The sequence below is a fragment of the Anticarsia gemmatalis genome, chromosome 24 (genome assembly GCF_050436995.1).
Source record: "Anticarsia gemmatalis isolate Benzon Research Colony breed Stoneville strain chromosome 24, ilAntGemm2 primary, whole genome shotgun sequence".
In the NCBI taxonomy this organism is placed as follows: Eukaryota; Metazoa; Arthropoda; class Insecta; order Lepidoptera; family Erebidae; genus Anticarsia; species Anticarsia gemmatalis.
Window position 1 is genome coordinate 7725161 of NC_134768.1, and position 22859 is coordinate 7748019.

General features: G+C 33.5%; 1 protein-coding gene across 3 annotated transcripts; it reads left to right on the forward strand.

The window, feature by feature from the left end:
* Nucleotides 1-1921: 1921 nt before the first annotated feature.
* Nucleotides 1922-21304, forward strand: LOC142983681 (uncharacterized). Of its 3 annotated transcripts, none has more exons than XM_076130671.1 (8): nucleotides 1922-2001; nucleotides 11923-12094; nucleotides 12407-12573; nucleotides 12875-13018; nucleotides 15063-15193; nucleotides 15589-15735; nucleotides 16800-16966; nucleotides 17784-21304. In XM_076130671.1, exons 2-8 carry the CDS (start codon nucleotides 11936-11938, stop codon nucleotides 17913-17915), a joined length of 1047 nt encoding a protein of 348 aa, XP_075986786.1. In that variant the 5' UTR covers nucleotides 1922-2001; nucleotides 11923-11935; the 3' UTR covers nucleotides 17916-21304. The 3 variants fall into 3 exon arrangements, with proteins under 3 accessions (XP_075986786.1, XP_075986785.1, XP_075986787.1); XM_076130670.1 differs by lacking the exon at nucleotides 1922-2001 and adding an exon at nucleotides 6132-6254; XM_076130672.1 differs by lacking the exon at nucleotides 1922-2001 and adding an exon at nucleotides 6151-6168.
* The last annotated feature ends 1555 nt before the right edge of the window (nucleotides 21305-22859 follow it).

Sequence of the window (22859 nt, forward strand, 5' to 3'; positions counted from 1 at the left end):
TTCCTGGTAGTCTCCATGAACTGAATTATGAAACCCACCAGGATATAACAACTGGAGTGTGCTGATACATTTGTATGGAAACGGCTTCTTGTTGCGACAAAGTATTAGTCATTTGCAACTACTACGATACTGCTACTATAAGGCTTTTTTCGCGACGTTACTTACCGTAAAATCTTCTCTGTGAATGCACCGGAAATGATGCTGTGGGTTATTTTCACATACGTATGTATATCCTTATTAGAAAAGTTACTTTGCAAAATTGTATTAAATACCTTTTAATATTACAACCTGGGAGGTGTAGATTATTTACTATAGACCTTTCGCCATATACAAATTGTATGGTCCCACGTAAAAAAAAGCGAACTGTAACCCTGAGCACTATCAAAAATATACTAACTGAATTAGAATATATCAATAGTACTTTGTCCGACCCGGGAAACGAACCTGAGACCATGTGATCAACAGGTCAACATTACTGACCGCGCCACAGAGGCAGTCTATTGTATATTTAGTTTCTTTGAATTAAGGTCTACAATAGTCTACATGTATTTATAGATATAAACTACAATCGGGGGCAGTATGCTAAATAAATGCGTGCAGATGCGTTAATTATTATTTGTAATCTATTATGTATTATTTTAATGCGTGATTAATTTATACATATCACGTAATATACCAAAAAATTCTCTGAAAATGCCAACATTTGTATTTCGTATTTATATTAAGAATCAATCATTAGATAATCGTTACAGTCCTTCCGAACAATTTTCCGAATATGCATATGTCTCAAAAATACTCTGGGGTACATGGAAACTATGCTCTATCGAGAATTGTTGCTAAGTATCGAATCGTGGCTCCTTTTGAATAGAATAACCTGACGATGGAAAATTGACTAATCCCCGGTTTCTTAGGTACGTTTAGCGGTAGTTTATCTATTCAATAGCGTTTAAACCTATATAAAAACGCTATTGAACAGATAAACTACCGCTAAATGTGCTCAGAAACCATGGGTAAAACCATTATAATTATGTATATCTTAGAAGCCTACTCCATACTAACCAACTCACACGAATATTCACTGGGATATCCCAAGTTACGCTAACTTCATTCAAACTCCGGTTCGCAAGTTCATTACGAGTATTACTCAAGCAAAAATCAACTTTAAAACAATTCACGTACGTCTTTTATTAGCTTGACAGTGCTTCGTGGTCCAATGATAAACTTAAGTTTGTTCAAGTCTGCAGTGAATTGTAGAAAATAGACTTTATGGTTTTAGATTTAAAGTTAAAAGTGTTCTTTTACGTAATCGTAATCGGTTAAAAATTAAGTTGAAGACAGATGTGGCGACTGAAAGTTGCCCGTGATTGTCGAGCAACTGTATAGTGGCGAGAGATAATTTTTAAGTCACATTTACAGATATTTAAAATTTTATAGATATTTGAAATTATACAGTATTTTACGTGTCATTATTTAACTTTTAACGTTGCAGGCTTACTATTGTTTTTATAGAGAAAACTGCTGCAGCAAAACAGAAGGAGAACTAAACAGTCAGTAAAACCGGTTCAATTATAAAAAAAGATGTAATCAACCCTTGAAGTAAATTAAATTGGAGGACACAAGAAACTATCGACATCACTTAGTGTCTTAAAGTGACTCTATTTACCTATATCATAATACTGAAAATTCAGACTATCAATCGATTCCTAACCTTTATTTCAATTCTAATAAAATAAAATAAAAAAACAAACAGCCTAAAAACAGTAAATGTCTATACACTACCTCTTTAACACAGCTAGCTTGAGTCATCAAAAGACACAACTAAAGTTCCGTTTCAACAAAAAGTGGCCCAGTCTGTGTGTACCCTCACAGAGGTTTATGCAATTCTTATGTTTTGTTATTATATAAGGTTGTTTGGCAGCAGGCCGGCCACTCTCGTCTGCAACGTTCAGTGCATTGAACGCGATCTAGTTTGCCACAAATTTTGGATTAACAACAAATAAGGTAAGTTTTCAGTACATACTTGTTACATACATATTATTAAAATTTAAAGGGATTTGAATAGGGGTCAAATTATTTGACGACTGATTTTATGAAAAAACATTTAACTATCTCCGTCCTTTCATCAATATCGTTTTGACGGCTTGGCTGAAAAAGCCTAACACATACACTTTCGTAGTATTTTTTTTAATATGTATTATAATATAGATAGTACTAGATACCAATAAAGATTTTTCTAGCTTTGAGCTTCGCAAAATAAATTTACAAATATCATAAAAAAAATTAACCCATTTATTATTCAACTGCTAAGCAAGTGTATCCTTTATATTGAAAGTGATTTAGGTCTTAAGTCTATCCGTACTTAAGTACTCATTTATGCTTATTATTGTCACTAAATAAAACATTTCTACTACGTCAATAATAATTCATATTATCAACATATAAATTATCAAACAATAACCAACATATTCAAAAAGTTAATCATTCGATTCAAATTCATAAGTTAATCAAATCAGAAATTTATTGTTCATTATTTTAATACCACAATTGAGTTATAATTTAATTTATCATATGTTATTATTGGATGACTTTTAATGAGTTTTGAATTAACATATCAATCTCGTACATTCATAATTTTAAATTAATAAACTTTGGATTTGGTTAATTTAATTATTTAGCTAAAGGATTAATATTAAGACAGTTTCAGAAGTTTGTAAAAGATTATTATTCCTAAGATTAAGTATTCTCAAAAAGTTTGTGTATTTTGACAGTTATCTTACATTTAAGTATTTCATAATTTATTGCACTAAAGCTTGCTTACAATTGTTAAGAGCATTAATTATATTAAACTATCCTTAACAAGGGATAGATACTAACTATTACTAACCTAACCAAGATATAATTTTGATCTCTTTTTCGATAACACTTACATCATCAGCCTGGCCTTTCTTGGAGTTAGTTATTTAATAACTGAACGATCATAGGCATAACTAGTCGCTAAAAGCCGGTAATATACTAACTAAAGTACAGTCTTATTTTCTATCTCTTTCTAAAGCTCTACATAAGAAAGAGATGCAACAAAAATTGGTGTATCAGTTTCGGTGACATGTTATTGTTGTATAAGGATAGTGAAAGTTCTGTTTCACACAATACCCTTTCTTGGATCATTACGTCAACTACATTGTATGGAAATATAGCCTCAATGTTATATTTAGATAAAGCCTACTTTGAACTGATTTTTTTTGTGACATAAGTGGGTTTATAGTTTTATAGCAATTTTTTCTGCAATATGTTTCGTTTTTGTTTGTAATGAGTTCGCAAATTTGTCATCGTAGATTTTTATCACCTATCGTATTTTAAGTAAAATAAGCTCTAACTGTTTTTTTTACACCAGTAAACTAGCTAAAAAAATCTTAAAAGAAGCCACAAAAAAGTTCATACCCTCTTTTCTAGTCTAGGTTCTTAACCCTAAAACACTCGAGTGTTATACCTTTAACCCTAAAACACACAAGTGTTTGCCTTTAACCCTAAAACGCAACAATAGTCAGGACACAACAACCCACTTGATGCGTAGAAAGTTCGTTCCTTCGTCATTATTATAGTGGGTCAAGTACATGTATGAACGAATATTGGATGTGGCAGCACACAAGTCAATACCGAACTGTATAATTTGGGTAGAATTTTTTAATACCTACAGCTTCATTACATTGAATTAAATCATACCTTAACTGGTTGTAGGACTCTTACAATATGCTTATCACAGCAAAATTTGAACAAACATTTTACTATTTTTAATCACACCTATAATACACTTTTCTTAATTTTATCCTGTGAAAAATGCAAGATAAGGCTTAAAAAATATACATTTCAATTGCAATTTTCAGGCTCGCTTTTGCAAAGCTTTCGTATTTTTTTACAATACAAAAGACACCTTTTGCACTCTTGGGCATCAATGCGAAGATATGATATTCTATGTGCCTCTAAATATATTCCAAGCATTGGCAACTATTTCTAATGGTGCACAAGACCCTGAACTACTTATAACATAATAAACACTAAAACATTACGTCTACCAGACACAGGCCAGTCATTGAGAATACTAATGACATTATGACTAACTGTCGACACACAACAGTTCTTTAGAAAGTTAGTCCTTCGCGAACTGGGACGAGTCTTGTATAATATTTGAAGATACTGACGTCACTGTTGCGAAGGTTAAAGTCCCATTGGCAACAAATGTTTTACATACATACATACATACATACATACATAATATGACGCCTTCTTTTCATAGGGGTAAGCAGAGACTAAGCAACGCCACTTGGTGTACCAAATGAGGCACAAGAAGTTTGTAAGGATTGTAATCCTTACAAACTTGACTGTGCCTCAAGAAGTTTGCACAAGAAGTTTGTAAGGATTACAATCCTTACAAACTTCTTGTGCCTCATTCACATCCATACATTTTTAAGAAAAAATAACTGTTATCTTTGCCTTTCTGGCTTTGCCTAAGGGTTGAGGAAAGCATCGCTAAAAAATGAGCTCGAGGAACATTGTTTAAAACTATTTTAAATTAATGCGAAGTCAAACCCCAATTTGCATTTTAGACTCAAGTCATTATTTCGTGATTGATATTGAATTAAATTTACTTGTGACAATACCACATTTACTTCCACATTCCCTCATGAAAGTTTTCAGAACTTACGTATTCAGATCACAACGGTAGCCGGAGAGCGCAATAAGTTGTTTTTTTATACAGTAACTGAACAAATGATTAAGAGCCAAATGTTTTTGCACTCCGTTTAGGTTCAGTTATTTTGATAGAATGAAAGTTTGGTTAACAGTTAAAAAAGTATAATTGGGGAGTAAAAAGCGTTATATTTGATGATGTAAGGTGATGATTCATTTGAAAGGATTGGTTACATTGTTAAATAAATAAATATTTTGGGGCAACTCACACACGGGTAGCTGTAATTAATATTTTGATGGCTTCTTTTGTTTAATGATAAATTATTGGTATTTTAAGCAGTATGATTAATTGTTTTTGAAGACAAACTGGCTTCTACTAAAACGCAGGTGTTGGCGTTACTTCCTGTCTCTTAACTCTCTATTCCAGATACTATGTTTAAAAAAATATTTGTTTGAATCTTTTTACTCTAAACATAAAGCAGATTTACATTAATTTTGAAGTCTACACAAACCAATTACTGACCAAAAAAAGTGACAGCTATCCTTACTTTTTGCTACTTAATGTCATAATAGAAAAATCCAACAAGACTCCGACCAAACTACATTTACAATCACTAACCAAAACCTAGCCAAACTCAACTTTCTATTACAACATTTATCATCAATGTAAAAGTTTTTCTCTATACAAAATTCAGCCACCGTCAACAATATCTCGGAGGTATTTTCAGGCAGTTATCAAACTTCTAAGAGAGTATGAAAACTTGTCTCTTCGGTCAAGGCCACGAGATAGCAATAAACAACATTGAATATTCAAACCACTTTGACCAACTTTTGCTTATGTAATTTTCTTGACGTGAATTTTTAATGATTTAAGATCGGTGTGAAATCTTTTATAAGTTTGACTTTTTTTTGCCTTGCTTTAAAAATAAGTAAGTAAATTAATCATTGAACAAAATTTATTTCACTCATTTGACGACATACGTCAGGGCAAGCGTCTGCTTCCAGAATGAGAACTGGATCAGGCCTTTAGAAAATAATTATTTCTATTTGGTCAAAAGAAAAGGTTTCTGCTCTACTATGTAATAAGGTGAAATTAATTAATAATAGCCAGAGTTTCAAAAATTATATGATTTTTTCTGCTAGCAAAAATAGTACTGGCTATAGCATCCAACCATATCATGATAGAGTCGGTCATCACATTTAAGTCTGCAAAACGTCATTGACAGAATTTCGACTCTACACTGACACAATAAAGATTATTATAAAAATTCAGAACGTCCAACAAGAAATAATAGTTTCTGAATCAACATGTTCTACTTATTCCTATAAAAGAATAAAAAAAATGACCTAAAATTACTTTTTTAAGAAAGAAATGAGTACAATCACGTAATTAATTCGTTACTTTTCAAAATTCATCATGGCGGCCGCTATTTGGCCGCGCGTGCGCAGTCCGGCGTCGCGCTCCGTATGCCTCGCTCGTACGATGTAGGTGTCCAACCGTTTTCCAACTGAAACTGTGTCGAACACCGTGTTCAAATCGCCATGTGAATATCTATACTTTGTGTTGAAAAGTAAGCACTGTGTTTCGTGTTTTTTTTTGTTGTGTTTTGCCGTACTCGAAATGTAATTGGCCTGAGAAAGTTTAGTATTTTGTTAAAGTTCGCCTTTTGTTATAGTTTTGGTGGTAAACAAAACTTTCGCGGCTTTTTTTGTTTGTTTGTGACAAATTGTTTACTAATTACGCTACTATTATCACATAATTGTTATTTTTCTTAAGTGACTGAATTCATTAACCGGCTGATTTCTTGCTGTTTAATCTTTTTACTTTCCTGCTTTTGTTTCCATATTGCACCTGCAATTAAAATTGTTTTTCTTCTTTATCGATGTATTAAGTTGTACTCTTTCTTGGAATTGCTCTATCACATTTTCCTGTTCAACTTGTAAGGGTCTTGTCATATTAACATACAGTTTTCATTTAAATTACTTTCTTAACAACTGGTATCTTAACCCTTTAAACACCAATAACTGCGTATTTTTTGCTTTCCATACCTCAATGCAAGGCGAGAATAAAAGGTTTTTTTGCTTTTATTGTCACGCTTCATCGCCCGTTGATTGACCGTAGCAGATTCTTGGAAGTAAACTAACAATCCATTTAATATTAATCTTACTTTTATTTTGTACCGCATATTACTATATGCAGGTAAATCTTGCAAAGAACAATTCATATGACTAAGGGACTACGCTACCTGGGGCATATCTATCTTAACCTTGGAACGAAATATCCATTATTAACCTGGTCATGACCGTAATCTTTCAATGCAATATTTAATAACACAATATACCGGCTTAGTATCTCGCCTTGTCTTCTTTGGGTAGGTAGAGTTTGGAACTATTTTCTCTGGTGGAGTAATGTTAGTTAACGCTATACTAATATTTAAAAAAAAACTTATTTTATTTTACTATCAGCACTACGTTAGACTATTAAGTTCTTGCTCTTTTTTTCATTCTCCATTTGAATAATTTTCACTTCACGCTTGAACAATCATACAAACAATTGCACTAACTTATCGACCACATATTTTTATGTACGATACAAATTTCTCGCATGACTTGTCCAAATGAGGGTACTTTCAACAAATTCAGTACAACCGTTAAGTCACGTAGACTATTGTCTCTTCCTCATTTAGTGTTGATGTTTTATTCGTAGGTCATTACATTTAAGCGACTATTACCAATGTACTCGAAATATTTTTTTCTCAGCACATAGATACAACGAACCTTAACTTTCGACAGTTTAAATGACTAGATACACTTTATGGTGTTTAATTTTGTGCACAAAGTTTTTTACAAAATATACAACAGACACGAAATACAATCAGACCCAAAACAACGATTGTAGGTGACCACATAATTTTGTCGTTTCATTAACGCACAGTGCACAAGTGTCAAGTGTCAAATATACAGGGTGTCCCAAAACTCAACGATAATCCGAGACAGGATGACAGGCCAAGTCATACCGGTCCTAGGAAAAATAAGAAAAAAATTCTATATCACTTAGTTCAGCAATAATAGACATATTTCCAAAAAGTTGAAATTCCACACCCTTGGTCGCATTTTCAAGTCCTGTGATCACGAATGTCACAATTTCGCTGTGTTTTTTTGAATTTCGTGATCTTCATTAAATATGCTATGAATCGTCAAACAAATTAATGCACAAAACATTGTTAATTTAATAAAAAAAGCTAAGTTTTAGTGAGTCATGGTTCACAAAAATATCGTTAGTTAACTTTGACGCTTCGTATTGAAAAAAAAATGTACTAAACTACCCTTGGCAAGTTATTTCAAAAGTTGGCGCATTTAATCAAGATTTCAAAATGGTGCTACACTTGCCACTTTTCTTGCCATTAAAAATGTTATTTTTATTTGAACGAAGAGTTTCCTCGCAGATGGACGCAGTGGTTCAATTTTGTGGCCTCCTCGTTCCCCCGATCTAAATCTAGTAGATATTTTTTACTGGGAATGCATAAAAGAAAAAGTCTATTCGAAATCAATACAAAATCTATCAGAACTTCGCCAGAAAATTGACACAGCGTCAAAGGAAATAAATGCAAGGAATTTTGCTTGACTGTTGAAAAGATCTTTTGTACGCGGTTGCAGAGCCTGTATTCGTGCCGGAGGAAAGCAATTATTTTTAGTAAAGAGGTAATTGAGTCAATCCATAACCAATATGTGTCAATTTTCGGGCGAAGTTCTGATAGATTTTGTATTGATTTCGAATAGACTTTTTCTTTTAGGCATTCCCAGTAAAAAATATCTACTGGATTTAGATCGGGGGAACGAGGAGGCCACAAAATTGAACCACTGCATTCGATCCATCTGCGAGGATACTCTTCGTTCAAATAAAAATAACATTTTTTGATGGCAAGAAAAGTGGCAAGTGTAGCACCATTTTGAAATCTTGATTAAATGCGCCAACTTTTGAAATAACTTGCCAAGGGTAGTTTAGTACTTTTTTTTTTCAATACGAAGCGTCAAAGTTAACTAACGATATTTTTGTGAACCATGACTCACTAAAACTTAGCTTTTTTTATTAAATTAACAATGTTTTGTGCATTAATTTGTTTGACGATTCATAGCATATTTAATGAAGATCACGAAATTCAAAAAAACACAGCGAAATTGTGACATTCGTGATCACAGGACTTGAAAATGCGGCCAAGGGTGTGGAATTTCAACTTTTTTGAAATATGTCTATTATTGCTGAACTAAGTGATATAGAATTTTTTTCTTATTTTTCCTAGGACCGGTATGATTTGGCCTGTCATCCTGTCTCGGATTATCGTTGAGTTTTGGGACACCCTGTATATAGAATCTTTCACTTTATGGAGCTAGTCTGTGAAAAGTACAACAATCCTGATAAGTATTTAATCGATTTGTTGCCATTTATAATTATTTATCAATAGTTTTTTTTAATCCATGACTTTCCACTACATATCAAAGGTGTCCTTCCACACGAGGCAGGGCTTAGGTCTCGAGTCCACCATACTGGCAAGTGTCAAAAGTTAGTTTCTTCGCAATCCGCTAGAGGCGTTGAACAATAGTTCATACAATAATAACGATAGCAGAACTGACACCATCGTACTAGGAAATGGCTTTTTTGCACTACAAAAGCGCTTTTTATTTTTAAGTTTTTATTCGTTTTTACCTTACATTATATAAATCAGTAATGTATCGATATTCTAAATAACTATCGTGCTATAGATCGCAATACACGACTAGAAAGTACGACACAACTCCATAATGTAAAAGTAGGAAATTGCCTGCACTCGCGCTAACTTGTTCCGACTAGTTTAACTATATGTAGTTTGCTTTTTGTTTATGCGTTTAGGAGTTATAGGGTAATATATGAACCAACAAGTTTACTACTTTTCTTTATGTTTTTGTGTTCTGCGAGTAGAACAATTGTAATTTCTTTTTGAAAATTGTAGCCTCAGCACATAATTATTTTGCATGGTTTCTTTAAAAACTTTAACTTTACAATATTTGACTGCCTCTGTGGCGCAATCGGTAGTATATCTGACTGCTGACCTCGTGGTCCCGGGTTTAGTGCCAGGTCGAAAAAAGTGTTTTTGGTTTTTCTCATTATTACATTATTCTCAATGTTAAATTCTTTTTTTACGTCTATCAAGCATGTTGTTAAATTTACTTGTAAATTTTCGACTTGAAAATGTTTGCAATCAAAACGACTAATTAACTTCTATTGAACAAACTAATAATATATTGTATAATGAAATTGTAACCAAGTTCAGTGAAATACCGCTGTAAATGTGGAGCTAATTACAAAACCGTACAGTGTATTACTCTTGAATATTTGACATCATTTACGAGTTTATCCCGAGCGATGTTTCGCCAATTAGCCCTACAAATAATATTAGGATTATTTTACACCGACATGAACTTTAACACTAATCGTAATATACATATTACAAATTTAACCAAACTGTATTGACCTGCATTGAAACAAGTTGTATAATGAAAATGGTCAATCACAGGTAGTGTAGCCTGTGCCGAAATATCAAGCATATTTTTTGTAGATTTCTGTTTTATAAAATTGTCACTTAAATAGCTACGATTTGAATAACTAAAGACCAATTTGCGGATAAGATGCTTTACACTGTCTTTATCTGACGAGTATTATTCTAGAGGTATTTTTTGGGCACAAATGAAAGAGCAATATAGTTTCATTTATATCTCAACCTATATTTTACCCTTTACCTATGTTTAAAAAAAATATTCAGTGCAGAAACATCCCCAGATTTTGACTGTTTACATATTTTAGTAGTTCTTTTAAGTCGTAGTGCGGTTGTATTGCAAAGTTTTTGATTGCATTAGGTTCAATGTCATTATGTCACGTGTTGAAGTCCCGTCAACAAATAATATATTCTCCATGAAATAGTGCCTAACATAACGGTGTAAAACAAGCCACTAAGGTAATTTAACACAAACACTACTCTCAAAACTCCGTGATTGCCGCGGTTCATACTAACGTTTGATGTGTTTATGCCGAGCGAAATTGAATTAAGACCTGTCAATGTTCACAATTATTAGTATCATATACATTGAAATGTTCTACAAACAACATTATTTGTGTATCTTTAAGTGTTTGTTCGTTACGCTAAATAACAGCTTTTGTACTATAGCGAACATAATCATTTTGCTTGTTAATTAGTCGAGCTTGTTAAGAGCTAATTATCAGACTAATTGGCTATAGAATTTGGTGTCTTTAGCTCTTATTGATACATAATTTAAGGTATAATATACTTCTAAACAGTTTAATATTTATCATCAACCAACATACGCCAAAGCTTTTTTTGACAATTCGTGGTTAGGAAAAACTCAATTACTTGAAAGTAAAGACTATTTGATAGAATAGAAGATAGAAATAAAGACAAAAAAGTCTGAAAGACAAATGCATATCAATATGAAACAAATTTCTATATTACCACTATAAATATATTCAAATAGATTTATATCCCAACAAACGAAGTTAGATAACAGGAAAAACTGAACACGCGATTACCAAACGTAGGACTCAAATGTACCCAAAGGAACTCACCCGATAATGCAACTAATTCAAACGAAGCCTTAGGGATAGGTACCCTGCCGTATTTCCCTGCAGGCTCAGTCAATGTAGTAATGTAATAAGCAAAACTGAAGGCCTGATCAAAAACATGATTCTGGATTAAACCTCAGATCCTAAGGGAGGGAAACCAATCGCAACTACAAAAATGGACCTAACTCGGCACTTTTGAATGAACATGACAGGGATATATAGCAATTTAGGCTTTTCATATGAAATATAGGAGATGAATAAAATTTTCTGTAGGAATTTTAACGGAAAGGTTAAAAGGAATACATCTTAGCATAAGTTCAACTTGTCTTCAGGGAAATTTAATATCGACGCAAAGGCATCTATAAAGTTGGACGGTCAACAAAAATAAAGGAAAAATAAGCACATTAATAATTAAATTGTAATTTACAGTTCTCTTTCAAGAATTAGAAAATATTTTAATTAAATTTCATTTTCGAAACATAAGCTTCTTTTAAGAGAAGGAGCCGTAATCCACAGAATCTGAACAGTGTCCAAAAAATCTCTTCATCACATTGAAAATTCATTTTCTAAATTTCAATTAAGTGTAGTTTTTAAACATGTCTCCTTCACCTATCTTCTTTTTCCAGGTAGTGTTTCAACATGTTATCACAAGCTCGATGGCTGATGTTGGTGATAGCGGCAGGGCTCACGCTGCAGTCGCGAGGAGAAGGCGGCATCAGGCTGCCTGACCAGCCTCCTAAGCAGGAGGGCGTCTCCGAAGGAAGGTCTTTGAATTTTGGAAGTGATAATGGAAGATCGGTGAGTAGCTTCTAATTACCTTAACTAGTAGTTAAAGGGCCTTTAAATTATTTTTAGCACTCCTGTATCGACTAAAAGGAATTCGATTAATAATTTGATAGTTTCTAAAAAAAATCTTCGTAGTTAAATTGGTATAAAGGCAGACCGGATTGATTATGTAGATAATTTTTCATATGCAGTTTTGTTCAAAACATGATGTTGCTTTATTAAGGGTTTTTATTAGAGATTTGGGAAGAATTTTATTTCAAACTTATTTCAGCTCCCGATTATTCTAGCCTTCCATCATACTAACTATTTTGCTTACTATTCCAGCCTCAAGCCTCAGGCCGTGGTCTTCTAGACTGGATCGGTCTCGGTGAGGACCAGGACCCTTACATCCAACAATCAACCCAGCAGTGCATTCAGGGAGATCTGGCTGACTGCTTCAAAGCACAGGCTTTAAGATCTTTCGATGATTTCTTTGACAAACAAGCTTACCAGTAAGTAGACCTCTTTTCTTTTACTACCTTACATTTACTGTGTTGGTTTATTGCCTCAAGTCATACCAAAAGTATGAAAGGTCTTTCATGGTTTGCGTTTGAAAATATAATTTTAAATATTTTCTTCTGTTAAACCATTATTTAACGTTTAATAAAAGCATAGTGATAAAACAAAAATTTTGGAAGACTTTTGCTTAGCAGAGGAACAGTAATGGGTTAAATGTCTTTAAACCTTCTTGCACACACTTCTTCCAAAAAAAAATAATGTTTCATCTAAGCTTCAATAAAATGTACTTTTCAGGCTCTCAGAAAACGCGGTCCTCGTAAAGGTAGAACATCAAGCTCGTGCGTTAGCTCGTGAGCCTCCAACCTTGGAGTCACAGCCGAGGAGTGGGGACTCCGACTGGGATGCACTCGTCAAATATGGCATGAGGAAGATTGAAAGGTAACTTACATTTATATTTAAACTAGAGCCCGCCCGCGATTTCGCGACTTTAAATACCGATCCCTAGGATAAAAAGTAGCCTACGTGTTATTCTGGGTCTTCAGCTACTTATATATTAAATTTCATCGTAATCGATTCAGTAGTATTTGCGTGAAAGAGTAACAAACATCCATACTTACATGCATACATTCTCAAAAACTTTCACATTTTTAATATTAGTAGGATCTACACTAGTTACTATTGTTTAAATGGATCGAATCGTCGCGCTGAAGTTGTAGTATAGCACCGCTGATATCAGATTCAATTCTTCTTCAAGACATTTCCTACTACTATTTAAATGTATTGTGGTTCGTTCTTATACAAGTACTAAACATTTAAACTGTCTATTACTCAAAGTTTATGTTCAATGAATAAACTTAATAAAATTGAAACTCTACAAAGAAAATTTATCTACCACATCATATTAACAATTTAGGTCTAATACCACGTAATTCTGTGAAAACTTCACAAACAGTCTTCCATTTCTGGAAACGACGAAGCACTCAGACGCGAATTTAATCGGAAATCCATTAGGGATCTTAAATATAATAATTGCTGAAACACGTACAGTCAAAGCAAAAATATGACGTATACGCGGTCACTTCAACGGTGAATTCCTAACACAACTAAAAAAAAATTAGGCCGCTGGTAAAATGGTAGTAGTCTAGTTGTGCCAATGGGAACAGTTGCAAATAATTGTTCCTGATAACACAACCAGTAGTGCCATAGAAGTTATAAGTTGTGCCATTGGGCAGTCACCATTTTAATAATCAAAAAAGTAAAATAATTTTTGTTTTTTTTAACTTCAAAGTAATTTAACAATCATTGTGTATTTATTACTGGCTAATAGCAATAATTTAATTGATATTTACAAACAAAATAGTACGATTGAGCATTTTATAGGTATTTTTGACGTTGACTGTACACACGTACAAGCGCTTCACAGACGTTTGCCGCGGTGATATCGCGCGAGTAGAGATTTATAATAGGATTACTAAGAATTACGAAAGTGGGTAAAATGTTGACGTGTTAGTAGTTAATAGGAACATTTCAGCAACATGATTTTTGAAACGTTTAGTAGTTTAATAATGAAACTGTTTAGCAAAAAATCTGGCAATGGTACAACTCAACTTAAATCACCATATCTTTTAATCATTGACGAGGATATTTTTTCACCTGCAATACTGACGAGTGTCGAAAGTTTGACGTTTAAAACGTACTGCAAAAATAGTTCCAGCAGTGCCCGCTAGTGGCGCTGGTTACATTTTTATACAAAATTTCTCGATAACTAATCGTTAGTATTAGAGAATTGCGCTACTGATAGTTATGTAACATTGTCATGGTATACTGTAAGACAAAGTAAGACAAACTTTATAAAAATGTATTTACTAAAAACCTCTTTCTTTTTAGTTTAGTTTAAGTCTCACACAACTCTTGTTCCAAAATTTCCATTTCAACTATCCAAGTAACAATGTTAACTACTTTAAGTTATAGTTCCTTGCAACGTAAGGCTCTTGGCACACCGTCTCCAACTCATTGCCAAATCTGTTAGTACTACATAACTTCATTTGCATGGAACAAGGCCTAAGTCTCATTTAAATAAACGTGAATTACATTCTACAATATGTTCAGAGTAAGTTTGTGAGATTTATATGTAATATGTGGACTAGATTTAAATAATTGAAACTTTATTAAAGTATTGGAAACTGGATGATGCTGATGACTTTTCTGAGGATTATGGCAGGTCTTACCTTGCCGTCTCGATAGATTCAGTTCTTTCCAAAAACCGCCTGAGTCTCAGTAATTTCTATTAAAGTAAAGTTTCAATATGTTCGTATCAGAAAATGTTACTTTGCAATTGCATTATCTGATACACCTTATGATAACTATAACTAATGTCATTGTCGCGACTACAATCCTTATCACATTTTTGTTATAATATTTGCAATTGGCAATTTTATATCACTTGCTCTTTATACTAAAGTCCCCTTCATTTCTTTCCCAGGTTCTTAAGATCAACGGCCCTGGAGATGCAACTGGACGACGAAGTGACATCCCAAGGAGTCATCGCTCCACGATTCATCAACCAGATCGCTGATGAAGTAGACATTATTGAGGACAAGAAGGCGTCTTTCCGTAAGTACATATATACCAGAACCGTACATGAGTATACCTTCCCTTGTCAAGACCGAGAAACCTTGAAACTGACTTGCTTTGATTGAAAGGTGTAAGGGCATGTCTTGTGTCAACATGTTGACCAACAACTTTTGCACGATATACTTACAGTAGAGCAAACCCGTCGGACTATAAATAATTGCCTAAAAATTAGAAAGTATTGGGTGTTTTGGAGTTTCGGCACTTCAAAAATAGCACCCTCAGAATACGGTAATTGGTTATGGCACATGTTCTTTAAGAAAGACAAATCAAGATATGAAAAGCTTCAAAAGAATGCAAGAAGAACTCTCCTATTTATGATATGGTAAATCATTTAATGTATTAACATGATCCTAATGAACTATTTTTCAATCCAGCTGGCCGTCATAAGTTGAAGAAGCTGATCATCCCCATGTTGCTGATCCTCAAGCTGTTCAAGCTGAAGCTGCTGTTGTTCCTGCCCCTCATCCTCGGCCTCGCCAGCTTCAAGAAGTTCCTCGGATTCATGGCTCTTATTGTACCTGGTAAGTACCTTAATATAGGACAGTGAGGTCTTGGACTTCGTTATTTCGGTGGGCAAGTAAAGCCTTCGATCCTGGGCCTGATCTCTCGCCGGTCGTGTCGATTAAGCCGTCTGTCTTGAGCCTTATCTCCTACCAGTCGTGTTAATTACCCATCCCATATGGTGACTTTGACTACGTCTGGGGCGCAGTGGTTAAGATCACCACGCCGCTGCCATTGCGTCGCGTGGCCGGGATTCTCACACGGAACAATTATTTGTACGATCCACAAATAGTTATTTCGAGTATTATTATACTTTGTGTCCGCTGTTTGTATGTTTGACAAGTACCCGCGCCACAGGAGTAATTCTTAGCGAGGGAGTTAAAAGTGATGGAATACAGAGTGTATCTTTATAATATGTAGTCTCTCGGATACTATAAATCAACTCCTACACAAACCAGCCAGTTTCAATAAAACTGGCCTGTAGTCGAAAATCGATTAGAAGTACGTTTTTATTTATTGCGTGTACTATGTATGAGAATTATTTTCCCGACAAAAACTTTCTACAGCCAAGTTTGCTCGAAGAATATAAATTAAGTCTGAAATGTTATGTTTTCACTAACAAGTACTTAATTAAAAACGGTGTCAGATATCATTGTGACAACGATTTATTACTTATCTTATACCTAAAATGTACGAATATTTCATAGGTTTCTTATTCCTTAATTACGAACTCTACTTTTACTCTAACTTACTCTGACCAAAGGTGGGATTTTCTACCTCTACCGTCTATACCAACGAGTGTCAAAAATTTGACATTTGAAATGTGTTGAAAAATTAGTTCATACGGTTTTCTTACTCCTTTAAAATTTCTTCGATAGCTATTGTGGTTGTTGATAGCCGATAGTGGTATAAATTGACTATTAGTATTCGTTTCTTTGCCTTCCAATCATAAAGAACTATCTTTCCACTCAGTTTGGAGACAGGAGAGCAGACGTTTGGAACCCATCCTATTCAACAATAACAATTCTGATTATTCATGATTTTCTACAAAATACAATAAAAAACTTTCTTGTTCCTTTTCCAGGTGTGATTGGTTACTTCAAGTTCTGCAAGCCCAACTCGTCGCCGTTCTCTCCTGGACATTACTCTGGCCCTCAGTACAGTCCAGCTGGCATCGGCCTCGGTTCTTCCGGCATCTACAGAGATGGACCACCGCCATCTTATGGCCATGGACATTATGACAGCTACTCTGTGAGTATTCACTTTTAAGGATTATTTTTAACCGATTTTAAAGATTAGAGGAGGGCTTCAGTTCTTATGTTAGTCTATTTTTAAAGATTGTTTTTGTGATTAAAAGAAATAAGGATAGTAGGTAACCTTTTGTTCGAAAGATTTTTTCCGTTCAAGTCTCATTTTAGTTTTGTAAAGAGCTGAGAAGTGGTAACTTTTTCCTCTTTTTTCCTATAAAGAAAACTCAGCTTTTGTACTATATACACAAATTATTCGCAATTAAAAAGATTATCTATATCTTTTGTCGTAAACAAATCGTGATAACAAACTAGATATTTATTAGCGTAATTTAAATCACAAATAAATTAAATTGCTCAAATAGCACGTCCAAATGGCTTGGAAATTAGTATTTAGTCACTCGATAACTCGAATTCTACAGATATATAAATTTGTAGCTCTGGCATTATTTGATTTAATGGAGTGCAATCAATTTGAATAGATAAGCTTCGTGTAATTATAATAAATTGTTATGTAATAATTTTTGTTTGACAGTAATGCGATTAAATCTCTACATACTATTATATATACTATACTTATACATTATATACTATATCTTCACTTCTCTGCATCATGCACGGCAGCAGATCACGAATTCTCGAGTTCGATTCCCGGGTCGTACAAAGTGCTATTGGTATTTTCTATCTTATATTAGAATGTTTCTCAATAGTAATCCGAAGTTTAATAACGGTATATCCAGGCCAATTGTTACGAGACTAAAATTGTTGATGGCGCAACATGGCTTGATAACAGACTAATTATTTCCTTTTTCTTATTTCAGAGTGGTCACAAATACGGTTCAGGTGGCTTTGCCTTCAGAGACAACGATAGCCCCCAAGACCTGGCTTACCAAGGCTGGGAGCAGTACAGGAACAAGCCAGGAGCGGAAGACATCAAAGCTGGTGACGTTTAAGACTGACTAAATATAAACACGTCATTTAGGGTAAAAATATATGCCATCTCTTTCTAATCCCTCTCTGAAGAGAAAGACAAAAATATTTTTGTCAATCTGTTATATATTTATGTGTCTGAATTTAGAAACAAGTCGTTGTTAGAAAGAAGATAGAGCAAAACAAAAGACGTATGTAACGGAGATGTAAACACGATGTGTCGTGCTAACAACAGCAACTTGCGGCTATATTCAGATAAACAAATTTAACTAGCACGTACCAGTGATTTTAAATAACTATTCAGTACATAGTGGTTTATTTATAATTTAATAAGAATCTTGTTTATATCTAAGAAAGCTGCCTAAAAGAGTTATTTAAAGTTCTTTTGGCACAATTTAATGCTAATTAGCGAACGTCTGCCCTCACCTTGTAAACAGCCGATTAAATTTAATTAGGAGATGTTTTAAGCTTCTTGCGCTGTAATACATTTGTCGCTACAAATTAATATTTTCATAAACATTGAATTTATTAATACTATTTGCATGAAAGAAGCAATTATTTCAAAACAAATTCGGCATATGGTACATAAAACTTTCCGGCTGCTTTTCCTCGTATCTTATTTCGAAAGGGGTAATTTTACATCTTTTTTTTTAACGAATGCTTTCATCACCAAAGCTACTTATAGATACACGTGTCGATGTTCCAGTTCAACATTTTCTTTCATATCCATTTTCCTCAACCAGTTATATACATACACTAGCTGACCCGCGCAACTTCGCTTGCGTCACATAAGAGAATCATAATTTTCCCCGTTTTTGTAACATTTTTCACTGGTACTCTGCTCCTATTGGTCGTAGCGTGATGATATATATACATATATAGATAGCCTATAGCCACCGAAAGAATTTTTCAAATCGGACCAGTAGTTCATGAGATTAGCGCGATCAAACAAACAAACAAACTCTTCAGCTTTATAATATTAGTAAAGATAACTTTCTAAACGGTCAGTGGGTTTAAATGGGAACCTTCGACGCGGACATTCTTAAGACGGATGGTCGCTAAGCGGTATTTTATTAGAGTCCCTCCAGTCTCCATTCTTTGAAGAGCACATTAAAATTCAGTTTCAGTTATTGGCGATTAATAACAATCTTTAAGCTTAGTCAAAAGTCGTTATAGACTTGAATTATTTTGACAGACCAAAAATACTATAAAAGTTGCTTCTAAAAGCAATCTATTCCAAGTATTTTAGCCTCAAAATCTAGCTAGGAAACAAAGATAGTATTGTTCAGCAATATCGGTGGCAGTCGTAAAGCAATTTATAACCTCAAAATTTACAGTTACAACTTAGAACCGTACAAAGCGACGTACGTAAATCGTACGCGATTTATTACTCTGCATACATTCGTACATGAAATACACTGTACGATTTTGTAAACACATTTTCTATTTTAACAACAGACAATTCTTCTTCTATCTTAAAATAGCCGTCTTACTTTTATCATTATTATTATTATTCTCTGAGGTTTCCAACTTGTTCTAACGACTGTTCATTAATGCTTCTATTTGCAATTAGTTAAGTTAATATATCATAAAAGTCTGATAATAATGCTCTTCGAAGAATGGGAACGTTTGATCCAATTCAATAGTAATCAGGATTATCATTTGTCTCAATTTTGGTCATCGAATCCTACTAATTTTGACTCAGCTAAGTGCTAACCCATATAGATACAATTAAATGAGTCGGAAAACCATTGTCGTTTAAACCATAATTATTATTGAAAGACTTCTATTATGTTATTCTCTTCTATTGAAAAATCAAACTACGTCTTATTACATTTACAGATACAATTTCTAAAGAACAATTTAGAGGAATACCAAGGCAAATATTCCCATCTTTTTACCTCAAATATTTCTGTTTACCCATTTCGCCGGTCATTCATTATGATCATCATAATAAATAACGCTTCCATTTACGATAGAACCATTACTACGCAATTTGTGCCAGATTTCACACAATCTAATACCGTTTTGTATTAAACGGGCACATTTTCTTTTTTCTTTTTTCACCGTCATTTTCGTTTTAAATTTAACAACTTGCAATTTTTTGTAACGTCTCTCTGTAGATGTTTTGAAAATATTGTATACGTCTTTTTAATACTGGACTCTAGTTAATCCCGGTGATAATATTATTGGTTTACTAGCTGACCCGACAGACTTCGTCCTGTCAAAAAGATTTGTAATGTGGCAGTTTTTTTGCCTACTTATTTAAAAAAAATCTCCTGAACAGAACCTTCACCCTGGTGATAGGGCGTTGTGAATTAAAAATAATTAAATACAACATATATAAGGATTGGTCCAATAGGAATTAAAATGTCCCAAATTTGTTTCTTTCCATACTAAATTATGTTCTTTCAATTCTAGATAAGTCTCTTTTTATGAGAATGGTGTTTTTATTGTATTATAAACTTTACTCTTAATATAAATAATATTTTCTAGCTTTTAATGATTGCTACCTCCAACAAACTGCTATTCTTTTCAAATATAGTCATATTTTATGAATTATTTAAATGTCTTCTGACTTATCCATGGCCAGCTTGTCAATTTTGACAGATGTGTGCAATTATCTGTCAATAACGTCAAAAGTGTCAATAAGAAAGTCGGTGTTAAGACAAGTCGCAGCGTTTAGTCTTAAAGTGTGTACTAGACCTAAGTGATCGTGTTTATACTCTCGATTAATAGTTTGTAATTTGAGAGTCGACCTGCTGTATTAAGTTACTGATGCTTAATTTAAAATGAAACCTGAAATGTGATAATTGCTTCAAGATTTTATTTCAATCTATTTTCGACATGTGTTTCGGTTTAATTTTGATATTTAAAGACTAGTTTACAACTGCGGCCCTACCCGTGTTACTTTCTCCCCTAAAGCCCTTTCCTCGAAATCTATTAACTTCAAAATTATGTACAAAACAGGTCACCCGTTTTAACGTGATCGAAAACATACGTTTTTATAGTATTAGTAGATTCAAATCATGATTTTAATTCGACTTTTTTCCATTGAATAACCCTATAAATATATATCGAGTAACGAAATACACAAGTAGATATAATATTGTGTTTTTAAGTAGGTTTTTACATTTACCCAAATATTCTCTTACAAATGTTGCCTAATTTCTATTACTATTGTCATAAAATGTGTTACAAAATACCACAATTTCAGGTACATTTTAATTAAGTCTCAGTAATATTAGCTCTCGTATTAAATATTCTATAAAGAATGTTTCAAAAGATAGTATCTATCTTTGTGTTTGTCAAGTATGACAATATTTAATATTTTTGTATAATACTTATCTAGTTCATAAGTAATGTAAATTATTCTGTATAGTTTGTGAATAAATTGTTTTTCTTTTTTATATATTTTTTGTTTTTATTTGATCTCCTTTGTATATACTGCGGCATTTCTTTCATCTTAATTGAAAGCGTTGAAAGTAAATAATTAATAGTTAGTATTCATTTTTAATACAACTTGGTTCTTATGTACGATAAATTCTGCGACCTTTCTCGATAAATAACTCTCCGTGGCGCAGTGGTTTAGGTCACCACGCCAACACCACTGCGTCCGGAGGTCGTGGGTTCGATTCCCACACGGAACAATTATTTGTGCGATCACGCGACAAAAGAGCAATTCTTAGTGCGGGAGTTTTCAAAAAAAAAAAAACCTGGTTGAGTTGCCAAGCTTCAGCAGTTAAGAAGCACAATTAGATAGAAACACAAGAGTGACTTACAATTTAATTTTAGGATGGTTGAATAGTTAAGGAAACTTAATAACAAAAATATTTATTTTATAGTATGTGTCAGTAAAGTATTATTAGTTTACAATTTTCTAACAGTTTTCTCTAACCCCTTAAAAATATCAAACTGTTATATGTAACCGTGGATCTGGATATATATTTTACTTACCTACATTTCATAAAAAAAAACAAAAAATACTTAATTCTTGGATCTAATTGAAAACCGACACATAAATCTACAATTTCCTTGACCTTAACATTCTAACTTAACCTTGTTAATGAATTACAACGTCTGAACATTACTATTATTTACACTGAGTGTAGATAAGGTGAGGTGGTTTAGGTATAGCCCGAAAACTTAGTACAGAATACATGGAAATACAAATAAATATCGATTTGAATTCAAGAACCTTTGCATTTTTTATGAATAAATACACACACGCGTAAAATTACGTATTTTTCCCATTCTCTCTATAGGCAGAAACCAGAGAACGCCACTTGGTACGATCCATACAAACTTTCCCTTGCTTTATTGTTATACAAGGCCACTGTATAAAAGTACTACACACCTGACCAGCATTTATCCAAATTTGATTAATATTTTTTTGTAATTCCTATTCCTATCACATCTGTTTAACAGGTCACCGTGAGCTGCATAAGCCCGGGGGTCCCTAATACTCTAAATTCTCATACCTCCACCACCCTTTATCCATACATACAGGGTCGTTGGCTTACTGGCTACTTAGTTGTTGGCTTATAGCGTGGTCGTCAACAATTATTTTCATATTAAACGAATTAAGATAACGGCAAAGTCTGCACGCAAAATGATTATTAAGAAAGGCTTTAATTATGTAATTAAATAGGCGACTACGTGACTAGACGAATAACTGTCCGGAATTTATTTCCTGATAAAAGTTTAATATACTATTTCATTTGGTCAAGTGTTAAATCTTATTATCTTTAATCGCAGTGTTTTGAAATTATGAAAAACGAGTAGCGCTATTCCCTGCAGTTGCCATTAAAAATGTACTACAAAATAAGTTCCTACGGCACCTGCTAGAGGTGGTGATCAGTACCTCGATTCTCTATCACTATCGACAACTGATAAACTATCGAATCGCTAGTTATCGAAATTTTGACATTTAGAAAGTACTGCCAAAATATTTCCTACGACACCCG